The sequence below is a fragment of the Leptodactylus fuscus genome, chromosome 4 (genome assembly GCF_031893055.1).
Source record: "Leptodactylus fuscus isolate aLepFus1 chromosome 4, aLepFus1.hap2, whole genome shotgun sequence".
Taxonomy (NCBI): domain Eukaryota; kingdom Metazoa; phylum Chordata; class Amphibia; order Anura; family Leptodactylidae; genus Leptodactylus; species Leptodactylus fuscus.
In genome coordinates, this window is record NC_134268.1 from 35,188,933 (window position 1) to 35,209,150 (window position 20,218).

At 45.0% G+C, this 20,218-nt stretch overlaps 1 protein-coding gene across 1 annotated transcript; it reads right to left on the reverse strand.

The window, feature by feature from the left end:
* Positions 1 to 924: 924 nt before the first annotated feature.
* Positions 925 to 19,509, reverse strand: SPAG1 (sperm associated antigen 1). Its single transcript, XM_075270323.1, has 10 exons — positions 19,407 to 19,509; positions 18,773 to 19,150; positions 18,480 to 18,579; positions 12,336 to 12,488; positions 10,718 to 10,860; positions 9,149 to 9,290; positions 7,792 to 7,918; positions 6,955 to 7,101; positions 4,094 to 4,405; positions 925 to 3,197 (listed from the first exon to the last, which is right to left on the reverse strand). The coding sequence occupies exons 1-10, from the start codon at positions 19,420 to 19,422 to the stop codon at positions 3,066 to 3,068; spliced, it is 1,650 nt and encodes a 549-aa protein (XP_075126424.1). The 5' UTR covers positions 19,423 to 19,509; the 3' UTR covers positions 925 to 3,065.
* Between the last annotated feature and the right edge of the window lie 709 nt (positions 19,510 to 20,218).

Consider the following 20,218-nt stretch of genomic DNA (forward strand, 5'->3'; position numbering starts at 1 on the left):
GGCATGTGAGCAGCATTGGGAACATGCAGGCAGCCGCCATGTTCAGGCAAGTGTCCTCGCGCGCTGGCCACGCCCACATTTCGGTGTTAACCTATGGGTCCGCTGTGCTGTCTCCCTATCCTGCCCCCGCACCGCCATGCACCAATCAGAGCTGCGTGTCACTACCTGCGCTGACGTCATGGCTGGGCTGACAGCGGAGCCGGAGCCAACTTTTGAGGGTTGAGGTGGTGATTTGGGGTGAGTGAGACACTTTCAAAGTAGCCTATGTATCCTTCCTGGCCAATATGTAGGTGTGTGTGAAATTTCAAAGCAATCCATTCAGCCAGATAGGATTCTACAATAAATAAAATTTTGAAGTTGGAGCCTGGACTAGTCTTGGTTGTAGTCAGGAAAAAAAAAAACCCAAAAACTTCCAACTCCTCACCCCTGCTATAAAATTGGTCCGAAAAAATATAGCCTGTTTTGGGTCTGCTAGTCTGCCAGCAGCCATAAGATGTATAAAGCTTGACTCGGGCAGGGAGGAAAGTTGGGTCATGAATACAAGAAGTTGGGGTGGGAGAAGTGAAATTGCACAGACATGAATTGGCAATAACCAGGGTAACGCATCATGAATTGATGGTGATCTGGGTTCAATAGATGACGTATTAAGAACTTTCCGAAATGCGTTACTTTTGTGCTCCACAATGACCTTGCATTTGGCATAGACACACAGGTGGGGTGATAGAGTTGTTAAGGCCACCATAGGATGCCTGAGAAGTCTTACGCACGGGTCCTAATAATTACACCCCTTTGGCGCCGTTCTGTTGCCTTAACAATATCCGGAGAGAAAGTGAAGAGATTTGTTTCGTGGTGACCCGTCCGTCAAGATAAAGCTTCAGGACACTGTTCACACTCACACAAATAATGGTCAGACAAGAATTTAATGAATGAAAAAATATTTAATAAAGTTTCTGGTGTGATAAATATGTCGGAAGCGAACCATGTAAACAAAGGCTACGCCATCTCTAATATACAAGTCATCCGGCCAATAGAAAGATGAAGTATTTACAGGACATCTCAGCGTGGAAACCATAAAACAGCTGTGTTCATAATAGGCGTTGTCAATAAAGTTGTGGGTGTACAATGCTTTATTGCCAATAGGAACAGGACGATGCCGCTTTGCTATGGACAACAAGGCAACGACTCCTCAGACGTGAATGAAGACGAGAACAAATAAATCACAGGCCAGCGAATCAAAGAGAAGAACATCACAGAAATGGTTGTGAAGGAGGACAAGCCCTCAAAGTCACCGTTTATATGGTGGTCCGGCCTAGGGTAGGAACACAAATGTCCTACATAGATCTATAGGAGTATTGTAAGATTTGTACCACATGTACCCAGAATACTGCCCCCTATAGGTAAAGCTGGATCATTCCTTTTTGTTTCATTCCAGATTAGGTTATTGCATTACCGAGATACCCAGTCTAATAGAATCCACATCTAAATGTAATGCCATGTACTATACCGCACCCTGCACCAGGATACTGCTATACTATATGTAACACTGGAGTGTATTGTAATGATACTATACTACTATGTGTGACACCAGCGGTGCTAAAGGACACCCTGGATTGGATTGTAATGCTGGTGACATTCAGCGGTCTGTTGATTCCTGCAGTGGCGAGCACATGACAATCCTTATAATACAGCTTAAGGAGACCACACACAATCTCAGGACATCATTATATCAGTCTACAGGAAGGAGCTGTCATTTGTGCTATGTCTATTCTCCTAATGAATGGCGCCATCTTGTGGTCAGTTCTATTCTCTGTGTCTGGTGGATTCCACTTTGGTGAAAGTTTGTTTCCTGGTTCTAAGCCTCACTATACACCCTGTAAACTGAGCGCCCTCTACTGGTGCCAAGGTGTCACGTTTTGGCCACAGATTGTGTCAGCCTTTAGGTACTCAGCAGAAATGTGCAAGGTGTCGGCATAAAGGGTCATATTAGCCAAATGGTCAATGGTCGGCCTCACTCCTTGTACAGTCCTGATAGAAAACCCATGTATTGTGCTGAATTGTAATATAAAGGATTCTGCTGTCAAGAAACAAAAAGGAATCGAGCATAAAGGGCTATTTCCATTGTGACAAATGGCTGCCAAAGACTCCCAAGTTTGGACCTATAGGAACGGCTGAGCAGTAATACTCCACACTGATCCCGTGACTCCCATAGAGGAGACAGCTAAGGAAACCCTGCAGCACATCTGGCTATACAGTCACTGCAATGGCCACAGCGAGGCGGTGCTATAACGGTCTCTGCAGCTTTTTCTTGTCCGCTACTATGGCTGTTCCCATAAGTTCTAGCTATTGTGAGAGACAAGGAGCCCATCTCAGCTGCAATTTGGCACAATAGGAATATCCCTTTAAATCTGTTTACTCTGCCCTGAGCTAAAGACGTTTTACAGAGGGGAGAAGAGGGGTAAGAGAGGGGTAAGGATATCTGCATTACCCAATCTCCTCCTATATAATACAGGATGGAGAGAAATGTTGTACACAATGGAGGATGCGGCGTCTGCTGAGGATATGGTTTATAGTTGAGGTAGAACACATATGAACACATATGAAGAACATCCCATGCAGATAAAACAAGAGTTAAGGCAGCCAGATGTACAGGGCAATCCTGGGGATCTTATAATAGACTAACTACACGGTACATCCGGATAACTCTGCCGCAATACACTGCACGCCTACATGTATCCGGTACTGTATGGGCAGGTTCAGCACAGGACTGACTGCAGCCGCCATGCTGCCAATAGGACAGGGATCGGGTCATTATCATCATATATTTGAGAATTACAAGTCACTGGACAGTTGTGCACAGGGATTGATGCAGCGGCCCCGTAATGGACAGATAAAAGATTTCTCACACTGACGACTCTGGTATGAGAGTGAAGAGAACATTTACAGACATGCTGCATAGGTTACCAGTCGGCTGATATTTTACAATTTGCATAGTTTATTGTCCCCCCCCTCCCCCTCCTAATGGTACGATCAGTCAAACCGTGCAGAAAACCCAGAGAGACGGGAGATCAGAGTCCGTATTTCTTTGTAAGGTTGGAGATGTCGTCTTGGTTGAAGTCCTCATTCTCCATGGCGGACAGACTCTCCAGGACACTTTGGACTTGCTCTTTCTCATCTTTGTTGAGTAGTAAGACGACCACCTGAGGAGGAGAAGATTAGGATAGAATATAAGGAAATGGCAAGTCACTAGAGAATAGGCTGAACCAAGGAAACTGCCTACAACTGGCCAAAGCTATGGCACACACTGGTGGTATGCCAGGGGTGATCACTGCCCACGCCAAGGTATTGACCCATTCCCCCCCTCCCCCAACTCTGAAGTATACAGAGAACAGAACTCATACAGTGGTCAGGATGATTAGTGGTGAGCGAATACATTCGAATACCTCCGCTCCCATAGGAATAAGTGTTAGCAGGTGGCACTTAACCCCTTGGTGTTCAGCCGCTCCCATGCATTCCTATGGGAGTGGGGTATTCGAAACTTTAGTTTCAAATACTATTCGATCATCTCTAGTCAGGATAGATCATCTGTTACAACGTCCTCCAGGTGCCAGAAGCTGCTAGTGGATGGAGGTACATGTAGCGCCCCAACAACTATTCAGGTAATAGGAGCGGCACAGCAGCCACGTCCACTGCATGGCGGTGATTCCGGTAAATGGCAGCGTCGCTTCTATTCCCTGCATAGGAGTAACACTGCACGTGCCGCCCATCTAATATCGACTTCTGGCACCTGGAGGCTGCAGGGTCCGGGTGTCAAACTCCAACAGATCCCATACCGATGACCCATACTGTAAGAAGATTTGGGGTAGACAGCCCCTTTATCTAGCAATGAAAAACTCACCACCTCTTTGCATCCTTCTATAGATGCCACTGACTCAGGCACAGTCTGGATTCTTCTCTATTCCCTGCCATTATGATGATAGAGCCCAGTCAGCGTTTTGGGTGCTGAAAGAGTCAGATGGGCGGGCCTGGCCCATCTACTGTACAGGAGTCAGTGGCACCCAATAAGGGTTGCAGTGTGTGTAATGTGACGTCTTACCGTAAATCTCTCTGCCGCGCTGAGCTGTGCCAGGTGCTGGTAGACCAGGGCCGGATTCTTCTCCAGGACATGGAGCTTCAGTGACTGTACAATAAGCAGCAGAGTCTCTGTGTCTAGCTTGTTGCTTAGGAGCATTGGCAAGTCCGTAGGGTCTATGAGAGACAGGAGTTGGGCACAACTTCTCTGATCCTTCCCGGCCCTCATCTCAGTCATGAGCTGCTCAAACTCCAGGGAATTGCTGGGCTTTGTGACATGAGGATTTCCAGTCTTCTCCTGGGGCTCTTGCTGGCCATTGTCTGAAGTCTCTTCCACCTTATACAAAGCAATTACAATTAGTATAATTCACAGTAGTTCTGGTCACAGGACGTGGGGCTTAACATATCTGTGCACTGCTCGGAAGCCGAGCCTAAAGCGGTACAGTCATTCCCTATACTGCCGGGGTCCAAGATGAAAGGCGATGAAGAAGCAGAAATTCTCATCTGAAACCCATGTATGTGCCCAAACATCCTATAGAACTGTATAGGCCACGAACCAGGGACCCCCTGACTGCCATAGGCCCCATTACCCCGGACCATCATGTTATTCTTCTGCTCATTCAACTTTGGGTATCTGCCTGTATAATGGTATTCCAATGACGGTGTAATTCACATGCCGAGAGTGGCCTGGTGAATTACGTAGAGCAGTAGTACGTGTCAGTGACGGCCTGGTGAGTTACATAGAGCGGTAGTACGTGTCAGTGACAGTCTGGTGAGTTACATAGAGCGGTAGTACGTGTCAGTGACAGTCTGGTGAGTTACATAGAGCGGTAGTACGTGTCAGTGACAGCCTGGTGAGTTACATAGAGCGGTAGTACGTGTCAGTGACAGCCTGGTGAGTTACATAGAGCGGTAGTACATGTCAGTGACAGCCTGGTGAGTTACATAGAGCGGTAGTACATGTCAGTGACAGTCTGGTGAGTTACATAGAGCGGTAGTACATGTCAGTGACAGCCTGGTGAGTTACATAGAGCGGTAGTACAGGTCAGTGACAGTCTGGTGAGTTACATAGAGCGGTAGTACATGTCAGTGACAGTCTGGTGAGTTACATAGAGCGGTAGTACATGTCAGTGACAGTCTGGTGAGTTACATAGAGCGGTAGTACATGTCAGTGACAGCCTGGTGAGTTACATAGAGCGGTAGTACAGGTCAGTGACAGTCTGGTGAGTTACATAGAGCGGTAGTACATGTCAGTGACAGCCTGGTGAGTTACATAGAGCGGTAGTACAGGTCAGTGACAGTCTGGTGAGTTACATAGAGCGGTAGTACATGTCAGTGACAGTCTGGTGAGTTACATAGAGCGGTAGTACATGTCAGTGACAGCCTGGTGAGTTACATAGAGCGGTAGTACAGGTCAGTGACAGTCTGGTGAGTTACATAGAGCGGTAGTACATGTCAGTGACAGCCTGGTGAGTTACATAGAGCGGTAGTACATGTCAGTGACAGCCTGGTGAGTTACATAGAGCGGTAGTACATGTCAGTGACAGCCTGGTGAGTTACATAGAGCGGTAGTACAGGTCAGTGACGGCCTGGTGAGTTACATAGAGCGGTAGTACATGTCAGTGACAGTCTGGTGAGTTACATAGAGCGGTAGTACATGTCAGTGACAGCCTGGTGAGTTACATAGAGCGGTAGTACATGTCAGTGACAGCCTGGTGAGTTACATAGAGCGGTAGTACATGTCAGTGACAGTCTGGTGAATTACGTAGAGCGGTAGTACATGTCAGTGACACTCTGGTGAGTTACATAGAGCGGTAGTACAGGTCAGTGACAGTCTGGTGAGTTACATAGAGCGGTAGTACATGTCAGTGACACTCTGGTGAGTTACATAGAGCGGTAGTACATGTCAGTGACGGCCTGGTGAGTTACATAGAGCGGTAGTACATGTCAGTGACAGCCTGGTGAGTTACATAGAGCGGTAGTACATGTCAGTGACAGTCTGGTGCCTCCAGGGAACAGATTTCTGACCTCACACGAGACTCTCATAGGCAGGAATTGCAGGTCTCTCAGGACTCTTTATGTACTTGCCATTTCCAGTCTGAAGCCACTCATTACAGGAATAAACCTGCTTTTGAGGTCATTAACCATGGTCTATTAACCATTTCACTTCAGGAATCACTTCTGCGGTAGATAAGACTTCCATAATCACCATAACCAGACCATGATCGCACTTCTCCCATTGGTGTGACATCACAAGTAACCCCACTTCTAAGTTATAAAGAGGACCTTTCCCACCTCCACATACACCAACTCTCTGCATCTGGTAATGGTCACTGCTCCACTGATTTAGGTGCGTTTTTTCTTACCTAGTTCCCACCATTCCTGAATAATATGTGCAGTTAGTAGAGAACATAACCAGCATATTGGGTGGAGAAACTGTCAGATGGGCAGTCCCACACTGTCAAGTGGGTTGTCCTGAAGTGCCCAAATACCATACTGGTTGCTGAAACTGACAGCCACAATTGCTCAGGAATGGTGAGGGCTAGAGAAAAAAAAATCCAAATATGCCAGAAATCAATGGAGAAGCAACTATTCAAAGACACAAAGAACTGGAATTGGTGAAAGGTCTCAAGTCCATAGGAAGACTTGCTTCTTCATCCCTATGAAAGTCATTCCTTCAGGTGGAATCCACCTGTAGATTGGGCAGGACACTTCAATTTTGTTCTGCTATCTGGTATATTGCAGCTAGTAGAATAAGAAGTGTCTGTCTCCCATTGAGATGGATAGAAGGCGGATTATTTTGCCGCTTATTCCAACAGAAAACTCCACTATAACTTAACCTTTATCACACCGATGTGGAGACTTAGCCATGGAAACATCCTGTACCTCTTCTATCAGGATCTTCGTCCTCAGCTTTTGTCCTCCATCACTTGATAAGTAGGGTGTGATTTCTGTCAGCAGAGCTTTTGGTTCTGCGAGGCCTGGATCAATTGAGAGAAGTTTTCGGAGATCGTTGGCACAATCTTGGTATTGCTAAAATGGAGACATAAAAGACTTATGAAACCTAGTGCAAATAAATTAGAGTTTCTCATCCAACTTACAAGAGGCCAGACTAGGCACAATGAGGAGGGGGATGTCTAAGGTGTATCCCGTTCGGACAGGTACATTACATGGGTGTCTTACCGTCAGACTAGAGGATATATTTGGTAGCTTTGCATCTTAAAGCTGCTCTGACTAGTAAGTCTTTTCTATATAGCAGACTGTGGTTACAAAGACTCGCTCCCCCTGGACCCAGCATGTCCGTCCATTACATGACCATCGCATTGATGTCAATAGACCCCTTGCAATGCTTTCTATATACTTCGGCTGTCATCTGCAGTTAGGCAATATAGGGAAGCCTATCGCTGGAGGACAAACTGTGATCTGCATGTTTTCTGCTGCACTGTTGACAAAATTAGACTATAAAATGTGGACAACCCCTGTAAACCAGAGCTTAAACGTCACTGTGTATAAGGTACATTCCTCTAGGTGACTAACCAGCTTCTCATTACGTGTCTGGAAAGTCTCAGTGACCGCACCCGTCCATGTCACCGGCACTACCCCGTGTCAATGGGCAGGACAGACGATTACTAAACCAGAGTAGAAAGTGAGTTGCTTGTGTGGCAGAAATTCAGGGGCAGCCGCCGGGTGCTAATGTTTTGTTAGTGAATATCCCACATTTACCTCTAATCCTCTGTAGGCCTGAGCCCGCCTGTACAAGGCTTTGATATTGGACGCCTCCCTCTGCAGGGCACAATTGCAGTCCTGCTTGGCCTCCTCATACTGGCGCAGCTTCAAGTAGCACAGGGCTCTGCAAAAGAAAGTGTGAGCTCAGCTAAAGCGGAGGCAGTCAGTGATCCGGACATCAAACCCCAGATTAATAAGTATAATCTGCACAATATTACTCATGCGCCAGTGCCCAAAACGCTTTGTTCTAGTATTTCAGGTCTGTCGGTGTATCATTCCTGAAGGTGCAATGATTATTTCATCTAAAAATTCAGACATTCTATGCAGTATCCTATCTATCTATCTATCTAGAATATATCTGGACAATGCTGAGTACTAAGATGTAGTGGGGAAGGATTTGACTCTTTCAGCTGCTCCAGCAGATCTTCCCATGCAAGATTATACAGTAAAGTCTGCAAGCTGCTGATAAGAACAGAAAAAGTAAAAACTGGCAAATCCTGGAGACTGCGCCACATGAAGGCCGATATTGTACTGATATAATATTGCCACAAACATGGCCTGTAATGACCTGAACCAATACAGCCCTCTCCTCTCTGGATACAATCTTCTGACAATAACAGATAACCAGATAGTGAGTGCTGTAATCTTCTGATATTGCCGTCAGTGATGCTATTAAGGCCGGGTTCACATGGGGATTTTTGGACCGGATTTTGACGTGGAGGCCACCTCAGAATCAGATCCCAAAAAAATGCAGTGCAACGGCATCCAGTCGTGGCACGCCGCTCCGGATTAGGCCCAAATGAATGAGCCAAGTCTGGAGGAAGGTGTCGCGTCGCAGACATTGAGGCGGACTCCGGTGCGGAATCAGTGTCAAGAAAGGGCAGGTCACTATTCAGTACTGAGGCCCCTTCCATGTCCTAGCACTGGGCCAGCGTCTATCTGATGTCACCAGACATAACTGCGACTGACACCCCAGTGATGTCAGTAATGGACTGGTGGTGGGCACAGAAGACCACAATACAGTTACAGACGGTACAATCTATGTAGTACTGTGGATTTGTGACGCTCAAGTCTTGGAAGACAACTTTAGTTCCCGCTGTGTCAGTGTAAGAAGGAAATATATAGCTCTAAAAACAAAAACTTTGACCTCCTATAAAGATATATAATATACGGCACAGAACTTTGCACCAATGTAGATAAAATAGACATTGTTAAGACATAAGAAGCTGAGGGGTTGGAGGGAATTTCCAGTTGTACTTCCTCCTCAGACGATCGGCATCACGCTGGTATTGTATTAAAGGATATAAGCTGTGGTTATACCGAATGCTGGCGGCGGGATAGACGTTGTCCTCACCTGTTGGTGTATATGACACATTCCTCTGGTTTTAACGCCAGACACTCCGTATACTTCTTCTCTGCTTCTCTATACTGATTATTCTTGACATAGTCGTTCCCCTCCTGTTTCAGGGACGAGAAGTTCTCCTCTAGAGATTTACCTAGAATAGAAAGCACCGTGACAGGTTACTGGGAGACAGCAGAGACATACTGGTCCACGTTGTCTTTGTAAATGTCCTCCATGGAGATTAGCTATTGCTTGCTGGCATTTCCCTTTAAGAAAAAATGATGCAGACCCTCAGCCATCTTTCCTGGGCACATGGTATAGGCTTCATATATTTGGCCTGGACTTTGGTTGTTACTTCTATGGAGACCAGTTTAGTCACTATACAAAAGTATTGTTAGTATATACACAGTATAATTTACTGTGATCTACTATCACTTTAGGGGGGCTAGCCTCTGGGACACCCACCGCTCTTGAGTATAAGAGCAATGCAGTACTTGTTTTCTGCTGCATATCCTAATTTTTCCCTACACAGCAGAGTTGCCAGGAGCAAAGCCTAGAGAAATGGCAACCCTTAAAACACCATAAGAGACCTTAGATGCCATTTCATAGCAATCAAAATCAATATAAATCTCCACCATACTTTCAGAGAGGTTTTGCAGCAGCTGAGGTGCTTATAAGATTGCAACATAAGACACCTAGGAGGTTTGTGCCCCGAATTTATGTGACATGTACAGTATATCATATGAAGTGATTTTCACCTCTGGATAAACAGATGATATGTGAAATATTATAGATTCATATTAATAGAACTGGAATGCACAACAAGCAACGACAAGTCCATTGTTTGATATCGTCGTCTACCATAGAAATAGCTATTACAGGATGTGAACTAATAGCAAGTTCCAGGTCTAATTATCTCCATTTTGGCCACTTACTACTACAAGGTTCCCTTGGCTATAAGCAGCTCACAAAGTGTTCCCAGGTGGCACCTACAGCAGTCTTACTATAAACCCTGGAAGAATGTCAAGTTCTGCGGCGCCCCCACTGGAGACGTTAAGCATTAGGCTACATTCACACAACACTGCCCTGCACCCAGGTAGCATTTTTTTCCTCCACAAGGGTGACCACTACCTATGGTGTAAACATGGAATGCAACTTAATTTTCAATGTCAGAATTTTGGCAAAAAATATGCAAATCTATTCTCCAGGATGTAATTAGGAGAACAGTGCCTCTGTATGCCGCCCTCTAGGGACAGCCCCCTTAACATCATGCATGACTCAGTTAATAAGCCTAGTGACATGATGCAGGGTTTATTGACAAATTAGTATTTCTATTCCAAAAGGAACAGATTCCCAGCTATGGACAGCGCTGTTTCGGTCTTTTGGACCTCCTCAGCATAGCGCAGGGACACTGATTTGGCAGAGTGAGAGACTATAGACCAGGGTCAGGGGATAATCATACACATTAGGGAGTGTGTGCCTACATAGGTGTACGGAGACTTACAAATCATTCCTGGCAGAAATTCAACTAAACTTCCCCATAGTATTGCGGAGCCTTGTACAATCAGCACCGCTTCATACCTTTATCGCTATCTGATCGGGCATTTGTGGCCGCCATGGTTTTCTCCTGATGCTGTACTTGGGTAGATACAGGCACTGATGGGATCGGGGGAAGTTTCTCTCTCCAGTTCGGCCCATCGATATCGAGTAATGTTCTTGTAATTCTGTACGGAAACCAAAGAAAACACTCGATATAAGAAAGCATTGTACAGTACTGTGCAAAGTCATCTGCAAGACAAAATGGCCTTCACTACAAGTTCATCTTTCTACACTAATATGCAGATAACTAAGCAACGCTAGAATCCCTATATTATACTAGTACATGCGCTACAGGGCACAAGCCAAAAGTCCTTTAAAGGGCTCTTCACTTTGGACAATCAATACTTGTTTTAGGGTTCCCTTATAAATACACTGATGTCCTCTCTTTATCAAGTGGAGCACCCAGAGAGATCAGCTGAGGTCTGATGAGCCCTGACATAAGTGTTCTGCTTCCCTGCAGCACCACCACAGGTGAGGTTAGGCATTACACAATGCCCAGTTAAATAAATGGTTTGCCTGTGTAATGCAGGAGATCCCAGATCCTCCAGCGACAGGGAGGCTTCGTGCAACCATACTACACACTGGCCAAAGGATAAGGATCTTGAACTGAACCTCTCTATATGGTCTGTCTCCCTTCATCCATCTCTATATCTACACAGACATGACATAAGTAAGACTTGGCACAAGCATCAGCTACAATACTTGACATCTGCATCTGTCTTTGTCTATTTCACTTTTGCCGTGGATCTTGTGCTGTATTCATCTGCAAAATTTGTACGACTAGTTTCCAATGGCATCATGTGCTAATGTGTATTTGCTAAGGGAAAAAGCACAAGGATAGCGATAGATAGAAAACATTAAACCACAGCAGAGGAAACTATGAGCAGGGGAGGGGACGGGGGATTTTTTTTCTCCTCTTAGCTCGTAGGAATTCTCTCTGCATTTCTTCCCATAGAATAATATGAAAATCTCATGTAAATTAAATTTTCATATGTTTTGCAAGAAAAAGCTGTCTACAATGATACAGAAAATACAGCAACGGGAAACACAAGTACAAAAAAAATCTGGAGTTTAGTCAGAGATAAAAGTGGGTGCAAATTGGGGGGGGGGGGGGATTTATCAAGACGAGGCACTTGTGACCCCAGTCTGTTTATATATTCTCCATTTGGGTTTCCTCCCACACTCCAAGCACATACTGAATAAAGACGAAGGGAATGTAGATTGGGCGCCCAATATGGGACAGTAATTGACTAGGCCTGTAAAGCGCTGCAGAATAGGATGGCGCTATATAAGCAAGTTAAATGAAGAAGAACCAGAATTAAGAAGTTGGAGCTTCTTAACTCAGGCACTTGTCACACTGGGAGAGGGAAATGAATTAGGACTGGTGCGGTGAACACCAGTCTTAGTAAATTCACCCCAATGTATAGCGATCACAGAGGCGGGCTGTCCTCACAGACCACCATGTACAGATGCCTGGACAGACAACATGCTGATGCATCCCAAGAGTGGACAAGATTAACGGCAAACAGAAGATTATACCAAGCGGACTCTGGTCTGCGCCACAGTATGGAGATATACCAAACTCCAACTTTTTACCTACCTGTTGATACTGTCATTGGCCAGCTGCGTCCCGCTGTCTAGTTGAAGGACGACCTTATAGTCCACGTAAGCTTGTCTATACTTCTCGAGGGACTCATTCGCCAGTGCACGTCGCAGGAGTGGCTTTATTGAGAACGGCTGAAGCTCCAGAGCCCTTTGGGGAGAAAAACTTATTAACATTGTGTAACACAAAGATCTAGCATGCAACTGGAAAAGACTCCGAGCCCCAGTAATGACAATCCTACTAATATTATAAATGTGAAAGTTTGGATTTTGGGGTGTTTGTTACTCTCACACAAAAACAGCTGAACTGATTTGGATGAAATTTGGCACATAGTTTGTAACCTTGATTAACACACAGGCTACTTTTTATTCCAGTAAATGACATGGCTTCACAACTGTTATGAATTTATATTCACATACTATATTACACTGATCTTGCAGCAGCTTATCTCAGGTTCTGATAAAGCTGCTCTGTTATCTCTCTATGTAAACACACAGCTAACACAGAGTCCATTCTGTACATGCATCTGCATATTATCTGATCTGCTCCAGGCAGTGCCGACACACTGGATAGGAAAACACCTTTAATCCAAATTGGCAGTTTGCTACTTTTAAACATGCCGGGGAAAAAGAAATTCTAATATTTGTCAAAAAATTCTAAAACAAACAACAAGAGCTATGAAGGAGCCAGAAGTCAGAGTTCTCCACAAGCGGAGCTGAGGGGGATCATTGGCGCCAACAACATGCTCATTATATGGCATTCCAGTGAGCGGCTGAGATTCCGCAACAATCATAGGCACAGTGCAAGGAACAAGTTCAGCGGCAGGCCAACTTAACAGCTGTCAAAGTGCTGGAGCAGGCGGATCATCAACGCCAACAACACGCTCATTATATGGCGTCCCAGCTAGCTGCTGAGATGCCGGAACAATCACAGGCACGGTGCAAGGAACAAGTTCAGCAGCAGGACAGCTTGAGAGCTGCCAAAACACTGAAGCAGGTGAACCATCGATGCAGCAATTTGGTGAATATAGGCGGATCATTTATTCCAACTACACGCAGACGAAGTCGAGGACAAAGACTAGTCTGCCATAATTGAGTGTATGGAAAGGGGTTGTCTAAATGAAGATCATCCAACAATAGCGCATTCCAAGGATTATGGATATGACGGATCTTATGGTTATATTTTTACTCCTATTGTGTCCTATGAGAATACAGAGCACAGACTGACTCATTGATGCATGAATACCTGACGTTCATTAACACGTGAACATTTACAAGTCTAATTAGACTGTAGGGAGTATTAAGGGGTTAATGAGCCAACCGCATGTGTGCACAGTACATAAGAGACATACGGGAGCTGCTTGTCAACAACTTCCACACAGCAGCCATATATTTATTTACTATCCTTTTCAGGTAAAGGGGGGGGGGGACATATAATACATATAAAGTATATCATATACACTGTATAAATCAGATATCTTTTATCTCATTGTATACAAGTCTATAAAGTACAAATATATATATATATATATATTTTATATTATATACCTACACATACCGTATATATTAATATTTGTACACAACCCCTTACATGCTAAATGACATCGCTTCAGATAACTTCTGTGTTGGGCCATTCCCTCTTTTTTTTTCTTTTTTTTTTTTAAATGTAGATTGTGAGCCCCATATAGAGATCACAATGTACGTTTTTTTCACCTACCAGTATGTCTTTGTAGAATGGGAGGAAATCCACACAAACATGGGGAGAACATACACACTCCTTGCAGATGTTGTTCCTGGTGGGATTGGAACCCAGGACTCCAGCGCTGCAAGGCTGCAGTGCTAACCACTGAGATACCGTGTTGCCCCTCGTGTTGGGCCATTCCTGTTACTCTGACAAAGGGAATGGTAACATGGAGTCTCAGATAGGTGTGACAAAGAGAATGCTCATTTTCCGGTTTGTACTTTTTACCAAGACAGACATGTCAGGAGATGTGACAAGTTCTGCAGGTGCGGAGTCAGATTGCAGGGCCGACGTACACATTCTTCAGGTAAATAAGAATATCAATAGAAATGTATAAGACAACATGAACCCAAAACAAAAACAAACAAAAAAAAACCATTGAGGATCTCTGGACTGTCCACGTATATCTGAGTGCTGGGGGAAGGTAGGTCAGTCTGAACAACTCCAAGTCAGTTATCCTGTCTTTATACTCTAATCCGCCATCCCTTGGTCGCCCCCTCTGGACTCTAGTTCAGCTACTGTATATCCTTCCTATATGCAGGTGCACAATTTTTCCGGTACTGACCGGTGAATTGTATAGACGCAAAACAATATCCTGGTCATGAGCATAGAAGTGAACTGAAGTTATGGAAACCACACAGAATAGTGAGCTAGGCCAGGCCATGGAAGACAGTCATGTATGAATAGAAAGGGCATAAAAACCACTATGACCAGATCACAACACAATGTCAGCTCAAAAGTCTTTGTATATTTTCATGCGGTGATATTTCGGAGTCCTAGAATGGTACAAGTGATGCTCCAAAATGATATAGTACTCGGCTTAGCTTTCACTCATCCAGGAACATGGCTCCCAACTCTAGTCACCTCAGTTAGTACAAAAGTCAGCACTAGACTGTGCAGTCAGTCGTCCCATACACCGGTCACATGCACAATGAAAGATGTGAAACTGAGCACGAATAGGAACCGAAAATATATTGACAACCTCACTTTAAACTCCTGAAGCAGAATTTTTCAGCTAGGAAAAATTCCTGCGTTGTAAACATACCCCAAGAAGCTGAAACTTGGAAATTATACATTCCTGATTGCATGTCACAGTCACTAGGGGGAGCTCACGCATCCAAGTATACAGGACACTATGAGAAATCCCTTTTCAGTACACGGCTTTGTCCCCTTAGTGTCATCTGCAGGCCCTTCACAGCCCTGAAAAGGTGCAAGGTGACCACATGGGCACAGAGAAATTTGGGAAAACACTTCCAGGACATGTCCTTTCTCCCACTATGGGTCACGTCTGGCTTCTGAGCCAATTGCATGACACAAAACCATTATCATATGTCCTAAATGATGTGCATGACAAGTAGTGATGCTCCTGCCTGTACGCGACTCCTACACAGTTTGCATTTTCAACAGGAAACCATTTAATGGGTCAGAGATGACTAGAACAAATTTGAAGAGTGAAAACCCCCAGAATGGTTTAGAGGAGCTGCATTATGCACATTACCCAGTTACACTGTGGCAGAACTAAGTCCTACAGATTCTGGTGCAAACTGGGGTTCCCTACACCATATTATTGATAACAGCGGCTATGGGTGCTGCAGTAGGTTCCTATAGACAAAGTCAGACACAGCACCCAGTATGTAAACCCTGCTGGGAGCCCTGCGCTCTAGGAAACTGTTCCAAAGGGGTTCACAAGCACACATCTTCCCGACAGCTAGACAACTGGCAACCTAAAATTGCAGGTTAATCTTAATGATAAGCCATCAATTTTTTTTTTTTTTTTTTTTTTTTTTTAAAGGTGAATAACCTCTTTAAAATGGTGTTCCAGTTCCTGGTTATTAAAGAACACTTGCAGTTGTGCAAGTGCTGTGACCCCTTCGCTGTATACAGAGTGTTTTATATCAATCATATAATGTAAGGTCTCGTTCACATGGGGCACAGGGCCGCAAATTTTGGTCCTATTCTGACGCGGCTTCCTGACGACAGTCGCGACTTCCCGCTCCAGAGTAGGCTCAAACAAATGGGCCTAGTCCGGAGGGTGCGGTCACGATGCAGACGCCGGGGCTGACTCAGTTGTGGAATCCGCCTGAAGAAAGGACAGCTCGCTTCTCTTTTCCATGACCGGGAACACACTGCTCACAGAAAAAAAGGAAGCTAGTGGTCTACATAGACCTCTATTGTGAGGGGGCAGATTCGGTGTTAGAATGCGCCCCGTGTGAACGAGCCCTAATAACTTTTTTTTTTTTTTTTTTACTTATAGCAGTCATGCAATGCAAATACATCCTCATCCTATACAAGACATAGGATATGAAATGTAAATTGCAAAGGGGTCACGACCCTCCACCGATTTCTTAAGATGACCTATCCTGATAATAGGTCTATAGCAATGAACTGGGTTATCCACCAAGTGATCCTCACTCAAACCTCATGACAACCGTTGGTGAAAGACTGATAACCCAACTGCAATCTCCTCCTTTGCAAAGACCATCAGCAGAGATCGGCACTCATCACGTTGACCTGGAGAGTTCAGTACCACGACCAGTCTTCTATGCAGTCTTTCGACAAGCGCCAAACTGATGTCAGCACCAAATAGATTACAGCTTCTCTAAAAAAAAAGACCTACAACTCTGAGCATGTTCCAGTCACTTCTATGGAATTCCCAAGAACAGCAGAGCCAGGGTGCATGCTGGGAGTTGTAGTTTAACAACAGCTGGAGTGTTGAAGGTTGTAAAGGATAAATGGCGGTTACTAGTGAGGTCCACTGTGATCACATGGACTGTAGCTTCTCCTTCACTTGGACCAAGAAGGATCTTCTCTTACTAGAATATACAATGTTTTATGTTTCACATATTCAATGTAACGATCACACCTTGCTCTGGAAAAACATGGATGAGACATCAGAGAGATGTTCCCGGCAGTTCCCAGTTGACTGCTGCTGCAACAAAACCCATTCCTGCCATGCAATGAATCCCGCAGAGGATAAGACTTCCTATTCTCAGCTGTCCCTGACAACTATTTTCCAACTCCAGGTGATTGTGGGATCTACACACAAAGCCGTCACCGCCACAAGGATACGCAACGGTGCACCTGGCGGAAAAATATAGGATATTTCCTTACAGCTATTGTCTCCTTTTATGTAAAGAAAGCCTAATCCTAATATTATACCTAGACTTTGTCACATGCTTTTTATTTCAGATCATCTGCCTTTCGTAAGATCTGCTTGTTGTCAGTGAACGGAAACATTTATTACCAAAGGGAGGAAAAGTCATTACACACAATACTAAAGAATTTGCTACAATTGTATTCAGGCCATGCAATCCCACAAAATTGATTGCTCAGGAGTGGCAGGGACTAGAGCTGCCAAGCAAGTCACATGCCAGATGCCACCGGGCTGCACCACATAAGGGTATCCTAAAAGGGGCCTGAAGTGACTTTTTTTGGTTTCCATAACATTGCTTTAATTCCAAAGCTAGTAACTTGTGACATTAGGAACTACGGTTTCATTCCTAGGTTGTTTCATATAATTGGGCAGCTAAGGACACAGGCGGACAGTGTAACCCCACACGTGTCCAGAGACTATTCCCACATGGCCAAACATTAACAAAAACTTTTTTTTTTTTTTTTTTTTGCAGCAAGATGATCAACGTCGACAACACATTGTGTGTAAACAGGGATGCGTTACTGAGAATAACGGATCTGTATAGTCTCAATTGACCGTAATAAGAGGACAGATCTGGTACATGATGGCAGTAAACTAGTACAAGGGATATAGCGTGCATGAAGGGGTGACAAGGAAAAAAAAAAAACACAACTAGAGATCTGTATTTCTAAGCTGTATCTACATTATAATCTTCAGAACCACAAACCAGCCTGACCTGCATTTCAGCCGTTATAGGAAATCCTTCCAGTAAAACCAATTTTTCACGCAGGTGGAATGTGAACACATACCATGGCATGTGTACAACACCATATGGACTATGGACATTAACCCTTACAGCAAACTCCAGCCCATGCTGACCTGAATATACTAATGGATGCACCTTCTCACTATCCATTTCTTTACTAGCATGCCCTGGTGCATTCTGGGTATTTCTTGAGCAAGATTCTAGGAATGCTGACAGCTCAGTCACGGCCATACCCTTTTCATGTGACTCAGACATCAATATAAACTATTGTACAGGAGTGAAGCACACGCGGACACTGCTACAGAACCACGGCCAATGTACAGTCACCCAGTGACATTGGGATTTCTTGTTCTCTCCCACCCTGACCTTTGATCCCTGTGACTTGGCGACATCTGAAGACCTTGAGCCAATTACACGTACAGTCTTAGGCTTATTCGCACCACACACACACTTAACCCTTGGTGTCAGCGAGACATGACATTGGCATGATCTATAAACTTACTTGTTGCAGTCCTCGATGCACTGAGCGCAGTCCCCATCCTTGAGGTGGCACGCCGCTCTGTTAGAATATAAAATCCCTAATTCTTCTGCGTCCTCCGAACCTATAGAGTTGTAGAAAATTTTTTTAGTTAGCAGGCAAGAAGAGAGGCAGCACTGCAGCACAAACTGCTGCCACTGCAGTAACACAGCGCAGGTAGCGCAAGCCTGACAAGCCACCAGCAAGATGGTAAATCACAGAAGCTGCAGGACCGGGAGCCCTTACAGGAGGAATAGAGGACATCGGATAGAACTGACCTGTCTCACTGAGGTGCTCGATTGCTTTCGTGTACTTGGTGGAAGCCTCTCCAAATTGGCCGTTCTTAAATAGCTGGTTGCCTTCATTTTTCAGTTGTGTAGCAAGAGGAAGGGACTGTGATGACAGCTTGGCTTCCTGGCTGCCGGTGCGAGTACTACTAGGCTGCACGGGATTTCCCTGCTGCTCGACGTGGTTCTTGGGTTTCCCATTACTGCTGTCCTTCTTTACTCCATTCTCGGTGCCCGCTTTGTCGTGCCTGGGTGCCGGGTTGACCTCCTCCTTTTCATTTCCTTTCTTAGGAGAAAACTTTTTTTGAGCATTCCCCATTTCAGTCCGCTCGACTGCAGTCTCTCCTCCTCCCACTGTCACACCGGCTTCTACAAGGAAGTTACAGGCTTAGTATCGACATCACCAGAGCAGACTACTGTACAGCCTACAGGAGGGGTGTGAGGTAGTCACCCTGGAGGTTAGCAGAGCCATACAGCTGCCCTGACACATAAAATCCACACGCAAGGAAAAATAATCTAACCGGTGAGGTGTAACCCTGTACACGAGTGCAATAAACACAAGCATGTGTGCTGTATACACCGTGTGGCGGCTGCCAGGCCCCTGCTCGTACAGCGATTAACATACCAAATACAATAGTCATTCTTCACTCTGACCATTTGTATGCTGAAGCAGTCAGGGGCAGATCCTGAGACAGCCGATTCCATATGAATACTAACCTCAACGTCATCTGCAACCTACTTAATGCTGCGGAGCATTAGGAAACTGGGAATCCCTGGAAAATAGGCAACATGTCCTAGCATGACCAGTCAGGGGCAGTAGAGTACCCCAACAATGTGTTTGTAATTGCCTACGATGAGGGTTAGCAGGACGTTGTAGTACCAATAGTGTTATAAATAGACATTAAAGGGGTTCTCCACTTTAGACAAGTCTTGCTTGTTGAGTAAGGGCGGGTTCACACCTACGCCCGGTCTCCGCTTTCAGGTTTCCGTCTTCTGCCCAAGAAACTGGTCAGGAGATGGAAACTGGCAATCACTTTTCAAACCCATTCATTTGAATGGGTTTGCAAAGTGTCCACCCTTGAGCGTTTTGTGGTCTCCGCAGCAAAACAGTTTTTTTGGGTTTTTTTAACCGGACACAAAGTCAGACAAGCAGGACTGTGTCCGGTTACAGAAAAACAAAAACGCTTCGCTGTGGAGTCTGCTGGGTTTCCATCTCCTGTCAGCAGAAGACAGAAACCTAAAAGCGGAGACCGGGGCGCAGATCTGAACCCGCCCTAATAAGAGAATCCCAGTGATGTGGATTCTCAGCGATACCTGCCAGTAAGTGATCGTATTCCCCGCAGTGCCAACACAGGAGAATTGAAGCGTTACAGTGCCCAGGTATATGGGGTTACATGGGTTGCCCAGGAATATACTTACTTCCTCTGGGTTTCTTTA